The sequence below is a fragment of the Anopheles coluzzii genome, chromosome 3 (assembly GCF_943734685.1).
Source record: "Anopheles coluzzii chromosome 3, AcolN3, whole genome shotgun sequence".
In the NCBI taxonomy this organism is placed as follows: domain Eukaryota; kingdom Metazoa; phylum Arthropoda; class Insecta; order Diptera; family Culicidae; genus Anopheles; species Anopheles coluzzii.
In genome coordinates this window covers 26,222,648-26,234,420 of record NC_064671.1, presented here as the reverse complement: position 1 = coordinate 26,234,420, position 11,773 = coordinate 26,222,648, and the positions used below count along the sequence as shown (strand labels likewise).

Here is an 11,773-nt window from a genome sequence, read left to right as displayed (position 1 = left end):
AAACAAAAGTTACACATTATGCCATCACCAACGTGTTGTTTGCGTACGCGCGTCTATCATGCGCGCAAAAGTCCGCGCAAATGTGAGCGCGTGTTGCGAAATCCCGCGCTTGGCTTGCGTTTGTTTTTGTCTTTGTTCACCTCTTGAGGTTCAGGTGAGATGTAGCAGAAGGGAGCGTTTTTTTTTTTGGGCTTAGAACATCCTTCCAACCGGCAAACCGTCGTGTCGCTCCAGTCGTTCGCTATCTTCATCTCATTCGTTCGTTCGCAATACTTTGCGCGCATCTTTGGCGAGCGGTTTCGAGCGGCCCACTACTCCTCTCCTGCAAGGGTTGCTTGGCAATGCTTCGCTGTATTCTTCTCCCGCACTTTTGCTCCCACTGTTTGCCGAAGGAAGCTGCACCAAGCACGTCGGCACGTCGTGTTGGCGCGCTAGCTGACCGTTTTGGTGCGTTTTATTTATTTCGGGATGCTGGAACGATTCGGGCCCGCTTGGCGTTAGCGGTGCCGCAAGGTAGGAGCGCAAAACAGAGGGGGGAAAATATACACCCCAAGCCAATAACCGGCTCCAAAAAGCAGGCAACCCACTCAACCCCTCCAGCAGCTTTCTTAGTGCATCGAAGGGAGAAAGAAAACATCAACCTCTTCCCCTGCTTGGCATCCAGAGAAAGGAGTGAAAGAATGAGACAGATGATCGCACCCGTGTGTGTGTGTGTGTGTAAGTTGAAATTTTTCTTTCGATGGGTGAAAGAGGAGAAAACAAAAGGGAGAATAAAAGTAATGATACAACAACATTCAGCAAGATACGTGGCCGTACAGTTTGGCAGACGAGCGAGCGCGCGCGCGCGCGCAAAACCGGCACAACAGTTTTGCGTCCCTCCTGTCCCTCCTGGAGCCACCCCCTTATCTTACGAATCGCCGAAGATGGCCACGACGACGACGACGACGACCACGATGATGCCGCGGGGTCTTTGACCTTCCGATGCAAACATGCCGATATCTGAAAAGCACACGGGACACGCACGGGACGCACGCACTCGCAATGTGGGGTTCGCTGGTTACACCTGGCCAACCCTTGCGATCTCCGAATCGTATTGGTATCGTTGGCTCAGCAGAAAGGGAGAATATTCTTATTCGGTGTTGGGGAAATCTCTTCCCTGTTTATCTCTACCTATCTCGAGGCCACGTTTGCTCGGTAGCAATAAGGAGTTATTGGTTGGTAAACGAAAGTATTGGTTTGATAAATTCCATCTGCTCCCCGCTGCTGATAGCGTTATTGGAGCTTAAATTGGTCTTGGAGGAGCTAAATTGAAGAGGGATAATTTCGTTTTTCAACTGGGAGCACTCGTTCACTTATTAGCAAACCTCGAAAAGTACTAGAAGTAGATCCAAAGTTTGAGTCTGCTTCCGCAGTTGAGTGCTCCAATGCTCCAAAGAGAGCATGTAATGAGGTAGAGCACGAAGAACGGCGATAAAATAACCATCCCAAAATATCGCGCGAACATCTTTGCCTGAATGCGCTCATTTTCAACATACCATCCTTTCCCATTCTCAGCGATCGTGTGTCCAATTATGATTGATCAACATTTTTGACCAGCCAATATCCTTCCTATGCATTTCCCAGTGCTGCATAGCTGCACATGTTCGATGCGTGATCGAGCAGATGTTCGCGTCACGTCTGATAAAGTGTGCTGAATCGTCTAAACCTCTCAGCCCAACTACCTTGCTGGTTCCCGGAATCGATCGAGCGCACGATCGAGGAAGAAGCTGCCAACGGGGAAAAGAAGGAATTGGTTTGTAATAAAATACCCATCAGAGACGCGATGCATGTTCGTCACGCACGGCTACATATTTGGACACTTATTCCAGGTAAAGGAGAGGCACAGGCACGATTGGAGATGGCACTGGTGGTGATCGAGCCCATGCACGCATCCACCAAAAACACCCAATGGCAACGAGTTCGGTTGCGCTTGACATGACAGATGTCATTGGTTGATGGTCTTCGCTTGGGCACGTTCGTCGATGCTTCTGGCTGGCTGGCTAGCTGGCCGGTAATCAGAACCCGGCTGGAATGGGTAATGTTACGCACGGGAGTGATTTCCATCGGTTGGACCAAGAGATCGTGGCGCGATTACAGCACACCAGCCAGAATAAGTAAGGTTTCTTATCACACCGGAGGGAGTGGAAATGCTTCGAACGAATGTGGGAAGCACAGCATCGCTCTCTCTCTCTCTCTCTCTCTCTCTCTCTCTCTCTCTCTGCTGAGCATCACACACATTCACACTGGAATGAGGTGTCGATTCTTGTCGCGGGACATTTGTGTAGGAATTTCGGAAATTATCTACCGAATGGACACTTCGCCTGAAAACGGCGTACCGTTTTGCACCTGGCCTGTCCTGTTATCTGAAATATCGATCTAATCCCTTCGAGTGATCTTACCTCTTCTCGCTCGCGTGATGCTATAAAACTTCTTTCACGCTAGATTCTGCTTCAACCCCCTCTCTTCACCCACACCATAACCATCGCCGATCATGTTTCGTGGACGAAGATCACAGCAAAGCGGATGAGCTGGAAAAAGCTTCCCAAAAATGCCAATACCAACTCGCTCTTCTCGCTTGTGTGTGTTTCCTGAATATCGTTTGCCCCCCAAAATCGAGCCCCTCGTGTCCCCGGGGTCCCATTATGAATCGAGTGTCAGTCGAAAGCTGTCAGACGAATATTCGCTATCAGAACACATTAATAAATTATCTTCGCCGATTTGGTGCTGACCATTGCGTTTCAACCACTCCTCCGTCGTTGCCATGTTGCCATTCTGAGCGATTCGTTCGTTTTCTCTGATTCATTTTTGATTATGGCATTTGATTCCAATGGTCATAACTTTAGATTTTTTTTCTTTCTTTCCCTGCTGCTGCTGCCGCTTTGCACAGCCAGATTCTTTCGTTTCGTTGTTCGTGGTACGTGGATCGTGGTACATACGATCGAATGGTTCGATCGTTTGCTGAACTGTCGTCTCGTGGAAGTTTCAAGACGTTGATGAGTTATTTCGCCATCATTCCCTAATGGCAAAGGTGCGGTTGAGTAGTGTGCTGGTGGTAAATCGACGGTATTTCAGTGTGGCGTGCCACAGGATCATATTTATTTTTTCGATTTCGATCAGTGATTGAAAAACGGGATAAAGGTTGCTATATTGTACCACGTTTGCTTGCAGTGAGGTCCGTAGTCTATGACCTTTTTAATGAATTATTAGAAATATCCTCATTACCGGATCGACACGATTAATTCCTTTCAGAAATGCGTTTCTTTCTTCTCTTCGCTTTATTCTTTTCCTCTGATTCCGCATGTCTAACACTTTTGTCAACCCATTTTAAGACCGATCACATAATTTTCCTGACATCCATTAGGTGAACCCACCAAAAGCGCTCGATCCCCCGTTCCCGAGCGCGACTAATGATTTGGCAAATCACCCGGGACACAGCATTAGCAAACACACCGTACGACGTTTGAAAGCGTTGATTAAAGCCTACGTGCCGTGGCTGGTGGAGAAGAAAGAACAAATTTAAATCCTTCCCGCTGCGTTTGCTGGTGCTAGCGTTCTTTGCTGCGTTTGGTGCCACGCCATGATCCTCCCTGATCCTCTTTCCGATCGTAAACTATCGGCACACCACGCTGCTAGAGGAAGATTAACATTTCGCGCACGATCGCCACAAACAAACAGGAAAGGAAACAAATATAATGAGCACGGGGAGAAAAACCGGCTCCACCAGGCCGAAGAAAGAATGTCTAAAAATAAGGCCTGAATTTATATGCATCTGTCTTCCTGTTTTTGCGGCTGGGAGCCGGGAAACTGGGCGCGAACGTAGCCGGATCGGACGGTACATCCTTTTGGGTAAGGGCTGGCCGGGAAGTAGGCCTCGGGTTGATCGAGCGCACGCGCCTGCAACATAGGTGATGAAATTTGGCGCATAAATTTCTTTTCGGAAAAAAAACACAAGCAACATCTCCCAGGTACCATATCGCCCGCTTGTGCCTGTGTGTGACGGCGTGTTGCGTGTTGAGAGGCGATATTTATCTATTCGGGCTCGGCTGTATGGTAGCGTGTCCAGCGTTGTTATTAGGATTTCTCTTGCCGTTTTTTTGGTGTTGTTATCGTTGATGTTGTTTGTATAGCCCCCCCCCCCCCTCCTCGAATTCAGTTTATTGGAAATTTTCGATAAATTTCAGATTGTGTCCAATCTCGTCACTGGTCGGGTGTGCGGTGCGGGCAGCCTGCAGGTAAGATTTGGCCTTTTGATACTGCTTCTGGCGGGCCACGAGAACGGCCATGTTGTTCAGCGCCGATGCGTGGGATCCGTTTGCGGCGATGCAGAGGCGAAGGCAACGGCGGGCCAGATGGATGTCGCCGGTCGTCTTGGCAGGAATCCGGGAGAAACACAAGAACAGTGCGATCGAGAATCCATTAGCGACAGGAAGGCATTTAATGATGCTGATAACTAATGCGATTATGGAATGTTTCATTACGCGATATCTTGAGAATGGTATGCGTAGGCTCGCGTTATTAACTTCTCTTGATTAGCTCCAAGAAGATGGTGGATGGGATAACTCTAGCAGAAAGAGCAGAGTATTCCTTTCCAAGATCCATGTATCGAAACCTGATTTTGAATACACATATTATTGAGTATAATAGGGAGTTCTTAGACAACCTGCGTATATCTTGCGATGTTGAGGAATCGTAGGGAAGTTGTGAGTACACACACCTACAACTTTGGAGAAGTCTCCTTTTTGAAGACTACAAGAGTATAAGAATAGAATGCTTCTACATGAAGTACTATTTGCTTTTGGAATTTCAGCGCCAATATCAGACAAATACAAACAGCCATACAACGCGTGAACAAGACCTTCAAAAATAACTTCTAATCCACTTACCAGCGCGACAAAGCTCAAGTTGTAGTACACGTCCGCCCGCAGCTCGCTCGTCGTCGCCATCCTGAGCGCGCGCTGAAAACAGGGAAACACCAAATCCAGCTGCCCACCGTACAGACAGCACAGTCCAATGTTACAGTACAGCTCCGCACTATGCCCTCCCATCGACAGGATGCGCCGGTAGTACAGCAGAGCCGTTTCGGGCTGATTGGCATAGAAGTAGCTAACAGCAATGCACGCCAGCGCCTCGGTGTTCATCGGATCGAGCGCCGAGATCTGTCTGTATCGGCGCACCGACGTCGCCAGATTGCCAACCAGCTCCAGTATGCGTGCCTGTTGCGTTAGCAGCGCTATCTCGTTCGGTTGCTTCTCCAGCCCCTGCTTGCACACCTCCAGCGCGGCCGTCGGTTGATCGATCTTGACGTAGATCCGTGCCAGCAGCAGCACCACATCCGGATGGTGCAGATCTTGCAGGGCCGCGCGTAGGTACGGTTCTGCCTCGCGCGGACTTCCAATGGCGATCAGACAGCGAGCCTTCTGCGCATTCCACCACCAACCACTGCTGGCATCGGTGAGCAGCTCAGCCGTTCGGCGCCGTGCCAGGACGGCATCACACAGTGCCATCGCCTTGCGGATGTCGCCCTCGTGGTAGTACAGGTACTGGAACAGTGGCTTGGAGAGCGCATCCCGTTCCGCGTACTTGTCCGGATGCAGCCGGGAGATGTGAAACAGTGGTCCGGTCGGATCGCCGACCGCAAACATGGAGGCCGATCCGAGGCGCAGGTTGCGGGCGGAACCACCGGCTGTAGTTCCGGCAGCGGTGCGGGACCCCGTTTTAAGGGCCGTCTTGTTGCCGAGCGTTGAGGCGGGCCGTTGCAGTGAGAGTGTTCCGGGACGTGACTATAAAGTGATTAGGGAATAAAATAAGAGGTGAACGAAGACTCTGGGAAGAGGTTATTTTCATTTCATTTTGTTTACAATGCCCGTAATTGGTCGGCCAGTTCCGGTACGAGGGCGGCTCGCTGTGGTGGCGTTGGCGGAGGTTGCTGGTTTGGCCATCGCTGTCCTGATCGAGGTACCGGGACGGGGTGCCGTAGCGATGGTCTGCGTGTCCAGAATATCCTCTACCGTGAAGACGTCGTTAAGGGAAGAAATCAAGACATATCGGAGAGGTACAAAGCAGTCAAAATTAATTGCATACGTTATTACGTTAATGGATGTTATTTAGTAGCGATAGTTTTCCTACTCGTGTTAAGTTAAGCTTCAAGTCCATTTGCCATATCCTTCCTATAAAGCATTCGAAATTAGATTTTTGACAACTATGATTTGAACAGTGTAAGATCATGGCATTCATCATGCAATTTTAAGATAATAATGGCCAGAAAAGAAGATTTGAAATTCATTATACAAAAAATGCTGTTTTCTCTAGAATTGTGTAGAAATTGAAGTTTTTATTCAAAACTTCTTGTTGAGACAAATTTAGGTTCCAAAATTCAGCAATAACTTAATAGATATTTAGACTTGGGTCTTATAATCACTCTTAAGATTGAAGTAATTAAATAAGTGTAATAATTCTAAGGGCAGAATCAACAGCAAATGAAACAAAAACATCTTGGAAAACATTTAGTATACCCAAAAAATTTTGTAAAAAAAACATTCAAAGCAATAAAACGCATTGCCCCACTTAACATGGAAAAGCGTACACCCCTACCATTGCACCAACAACAAGAAAAAACAACAACAACAAAACCCACAACCCCACGAACAAGCGAAATAAGCCGGTGGCATCTTCGGTTGGTAATTTTAAAGATTATGGAAATGACTTGGAAACGAATTGCAAATCTGCCAACAACAGCAACAACAACACGCACAACATTCCTTGATGGACAAAAGAGAGCGAGAGAGCGAAAGTGAGTGAGTGAGTGAGTGGGTGAGAGCAGCTCCCCCCTTCCCTCTCGTACCCTGGGGCACCCGAAAAGGGTTTTGAATTGACTTCTGGAATCGAAAAATTCCAAAACCCCACACTTCCACAAACGCATCAAGGGACCAAGGAGTAGGAGGAAAAGGTGAGGAAAGGAGACGAGCAAAAACAGAAGGAACGGCCTGCATTCCTGCACCGGCGTGGCCTCGAAAAACAAAAAAGCTTTGGAACGAAACGAACTGTAAGCTCGCTCGGTCAAGCCATGGCCATGGAGGAAGATTCCTTCTGAGGGTTTGAGTTGCCTCTTTTTGCTTGTTTTGGGGTGGGACGGCAGATTGCCGAGGAAGAACAAAACAAAACCAAGCCAGTAGCAATAAAAAAAGGTGAGATGTAGGGTGGATGTGACGGGGGGAGGGCTGGGAGCTTGTAATGTGGGGTATGATGAAAAGAAAAATACAACATTTCGGGGTAGAATGAGATTGCTACTGTGCAGCAGCGCTTGTGTCGTTTGCTGCTGACCACATCTGCTGGCCAGAGCAGAAAAGGGTGGAAGGTTTTTATGTGATACTTGTATTTTTTTATATTTTGTACGTGTGTATGTTGGTTGAATGAGGAAGGAAAAGGATGTGGTAGGCATGGTCGTTGGGTGCTTTTGAGGATGTTTAGCAATGTTGGTTGCAACGAAGAAGAACGCGTTGACGCGAGGTGCAGTAGAAAATTAGCTCCTCACTTTCCAGCATCTCTGCTGGCACGGTAGCACCAACGAAGGAAAGGAGTAAGGTGAAGAAGAACGAAAAGAGGGAATACACAGAAAAAAGCTTCACAGATAGCATGCAAACAATACACAACAGCAAAGAAAGGGAAGTAACAACATATGTGTGCCAAGCTTGTATAGGCAAATGCGAGACATACAGCCTTGAAGCCAGGGAAGGGGTGGTGGGGGGGGGGGGGGGAGAAAAAAGGGCAAGGAAAGTCTCTCTCTCTGTATCTCTCTTTCTTTTTCTCTCTCTATACGTCTCTGTCACCCTCTTTCTGAGTTTCTTTTGGTGAACTGGTTCGCGTAACAAAAATGAGAAGCACCAAAAAATATGTATAATAATAATCAAGATAAAGGATGTGCATGTGCATAAATAAAGTGCAGCGTACGGTTGAGGTACGGGGTGCTCCACACTGCCTACTGCTCGTACCGGTGAAGGGCCAGGAAGTGAACAGAAAACTAACCCTTAACATAAAAAACCGGACAAACTGATCGAGGAAGAAAGAATGCAACCAAAAGGAAGGAAGGAAGGACGGCACAGAAAAACGTGCACAGGAAGCAGAAAGGGGATAGAAATATTCTCTCTCTGTAACACGAGGAAAAGGGACGCGTGAGGTCGTCCATGTAAAGATCCCTAGGGGGCATCGAAATACCACACCCGGGGACGTTGGGGGCCTCCCAGCAACGGGAGAGGAGAGTGTGAAAGATTTCGAGCTTGAGTGTGGTTTTTGGTCTTCCTTTTGGGATTCTCTTGTGTGTATATGTTTTTTTTTTTTTGGGTAAAGTTTTTCGATATTTTGCACAAAGTGAGAATTTGTGTAATACCCAGGTGATGTTCTTTGATAACGAGAAGCGTATACAGTGTTATTAAGGCCTTACTAAGACATGTTTTGCGTCGCAATAGGGAATGACTGAGCGAGTTTTTCAAAATGTCAAAATTTCAAATCAAATCAACTGGTGGTTGAGTTGTTAAGCCCTTATTATAAAACGATAAGAAATAAACAGGATTTTAAACAGCCCTTATGTAAAAGTTAATCGCAAGATTGTTTAATACAGGGGCCCTACACGTTTCTAGTCAGCTTTTTTATGGAGTTTAACAGTTGGAGGCTGAAATCATGTCAACACTCCAAACAAATCCACACACAAAACTTGCCTACGATTTTCGGTCTAGATTATTTCAGCCTCAAAGCTAGAATTACATTCGAGTACCTGCTCGAAAAAATAGCAACGCAAGGTAAAGTTTTTATTTATCCCAAGATGCATGTAAGAGATCAGGTGGTGGAATCTAGAATCAAAGTGTATGTAGTCCAGGTGGTCTCATCACATGTTTTTTGTAACAAAATGTGAACGTCTTTTTTGACAGGACAGGTTAAAACTTTTGCTCAAACAGGCTTTCTGATAGCTTGACGTATACACAAAGCTTTCTTAAAGTCTTCATTCAGATGCAGAAGCGATAAAAATCAGACTTCTAAATACATACACTTTGGGATAAGGCCACCTGTATATTATACCCACTTTGATATCAGCTCGAAAACTGCTATACAATGCAAATAGCTGACAGGCTGAAATTTCAGCCTACGAACTTAAAATGGAAAGGGAATGTTTTTCAGACTGAAATAAACAAGGCTTAAATTCTGAGGCTAATTCTGCGTGTCGGTTTTCTATGAAGTGTTGACATGATTTCAGCCGCCAACTGTCAAACTCCATATAAAAGCCACCATTTTTAGTAATAAAACTTTTTAAAAGAAAAACTTTAAACAAATTAGTAGGAAAAAAATTATGCTTGTTCTCATTTCTTCCTGACAGTGTTCATTTAACAAACAAACTTTTCTTACCAAAAAAGGCCTAATAAAGCCTTTTGAGCCCACTTTTACAAAAAATGTCCCCTGGGTTTGCGATCGTGCGCGAGAGTAATGCATAGGATTGGAAGGAAGCTGCAACAACCGACCAGTCCGTTTCGATCAAGGGTCCTGAGCTCTTGTTGCTTCCTCTGCCCCTCTCTCGCATCCACCCATCTCCACCTTCTGCACCCCATGCCAATCACGAAATGAGCGCAAACGTTTCCGAAAATAAATGGCCCACCGATCCTTCTCCTCCCCATCCTCAACCCCCTAAACTTACCCGCCACATCATCGTCCGCCTCGATATCGTCGATGTACACACGCTGGGTCATAGATCTCATTTTCAGCTCCCAAGGACCTTGATGAAGGGCATTCTGTTGCAGCAGGCCGTTGCACACCTCGATGCACTCGTCATATTTCCGTCGACGGAATAATGATATGGCAGCGAAGAAATTGTCCATTATATAATTTGCTCTCGTGCTTTCTGCTTCGTCGTTGTGTTGCCTGTCTTCCCTCTTCACCGTTGCTCTTCAACGTTGCCTTCCTCCCTTGCTTCTGAAGCTGTCTTGTGCTTGTGCTTCCGTTTCGTTTCGTAAACTGGCGCGAGTTGGTTGTTTTGTGGGCATGAAATTTCGAAGCAATTTTGCTTTTGTCTTGCTGGTTGGCTGCGATGTCTGTAGCTTCTTGGTTTTTTTTTTCTCTTGTAATTCGGTTTTATGTTTTTCTTCCTCCCCGTTGTCAGTGGGCGGAAACCTAACGATCCTGTCCGAATTTCCCCGACCGCGAATGATGATGACCGTCTATTTGGGATGGTTTTGATTGCACGAATTGCTAGGTGGATAAAGGATATCGGGATTGCTTTAAAATTGGTATACTTTGTATAGAAAACAGAGTCGTTCGGCACGGTTCCATCCGGGGATGCTGTCTTGTTCCCTTCCGCGCTCTCGCTATCCCCACGCGGGTTTGTTGGAATGTTCGTGCAAATTTGTAGAACGATTATCGTTTGTGCCTTTGGTGAGGTTTCTTCTTGTTCTCGAGGACGGGGTCTCTGGTGTCTCTCTAACTCTGCCCCATGCTGCTGCAGCGTGTGCTGCCCTTGATTATAGTGTGGTTTGAAGGTTTGGCTTGAAGAAATGCACAATAATTGTGAGGCACAAGTTAAACACTGTTATCTTCTTGGGGTTCGCTCAAAATCTCGTTTTTTTCTGTTTCGTTTCTTTTTCTCGCGATTTTACTGATTTTATTGCTTCTTCAGCTGGCTCGAGAGAACACGCACACGGCATGGGCTGGAATGTTTTGACAGTTTGTTGTCGTTTTGGTATTTGCAGGATTTCCATGGCAACGGTTTGTTGTTCACGGCCGCTACTGGAGTTCCTTATTATTTGGATGTCGGGTGTATAGCAACATAGCAACAGACAATGTGGGAGCATAAACTCCAATTTGTGTGACATAAAAGGGCAAATTTTTAGAATTTTTTAAAAGAAAAAAAGCAAAATAGGGATTTTAGAAAAAAAGAAGTGTTCAATTGTGAATGAAAAAATTAAAAATAAGAACAACATTTTTATTAAATATTATTCTTGTATTTGGTTCATACACCGTGAACAACATAAGAATAGTATAGTACTGGGAATAGTTCTTAAAAAATACAGTTATATTATATTCTTTTAAAAGGGATGTAATAAATTAAACGATATTCTATATTTCTCTGTTAAGGATAGCTTGGTCTGGTCTTTAATTAAATGTCATCGCTTATTTGACAAATAAATCACAGTTGCTTTAATAGTTGTTGACTGTTTGAATCGTTTGAAAAGCTTATTAATAATAGGGTATCGAGGTTATTTTGAGCACTTGTTGTAACGTTTTTGTCAATGTTTTTAAATCACTTAAATCATTTATGGTTTGCCATTTTAATCGTGTCAGTATGATACTGTTTGTCTTTATTTGCTAAACGTTGTGAAGGCTCAATAAAGTTTGCAAATGAATTTTAAATAACACTTGGTATAGTTATTCTCTATCTATTATTCATTGGGTCCTAGGGTCCTAGACAGTGCAGCAAATGTCAAAATAAAGCGTAAAATGTCACTGTTGTAAGGAACCAGGCACCTCCATCATATTCAATTGAAAGTAAACGAATAGCTTAAAGGTCATGCTTTACGGTTTATAATGAGGTTAAATGGTGGTGGATTGGAAAATTAAAGAATTTTATCCAAGCTATCGGGCGTGATAAGCAATGTCTCACACTTTAAATATCAAAATTAAAATATAATGCAAATTGAACAAACCGCTCAGTATTTATTTTTCTTCATGTTCATATAATTTATTTGAAATATTCTGT

General features: G+C 45.2%; 1 protein-coding gene across 1 annotated transcript; it reads right to left on the bottom strand.

The window, feature by feature from the left end:
• Positions 1-3,071: 3,071 nt before the first annotated feature.
• LOC120959314 (tetratricopeptide repeat protein 8) lies at positions 3,072-10,831 on the bottom strand. Its single transcript, XM_040382612.2, has 4 exons — positions 9,719-10,831; positions 5,898-6,043; positions 4,923-5,819; positions 3,072-4,406 (listed from the first exon to the last, which is right to left on the bottom strand). Exons 1-4 carry the CDS (start codon positions 9,897-9,899, stop codon positions 4,194-4,196), a joined length of 1,437 nt encoding a protein of 478 aa, XP_040238546.1. The 5' UTR covers positions 9,900-10,831; the 3' UTR covers positions 3,072-4,193.
• Positions 10,832-11,773: the final 942 nt, after the last annotated feature.

What these genes read in the sequence shown, in the direction of transcription:
- LOC120959314 (XM_040382612.2), bottom strand. Translation starts at nt 9,899, where the DNA reads ATGGACAATTTCTTCGCTGCCATATCATTATTCCGTCGACGGAAATAT. An exon ending in GCCGACCAATTACGGGCATT is followed by an intron (nt 5,820 to 5,897) that starts GTAAACAAAATG and finishes ATCACTTTATAG; the next exon opens with TCACGTCCCGGAACACTCTC. An exon ending in ACTTGAGCTTTGTCGCGCTG is followed by an intron (nt 4,407 to 4,922) that starts GTAAGTGGATTA and finishes ATTCCTGCCAAG; the next exon opens with ACGACCGGCGACATCCATCT.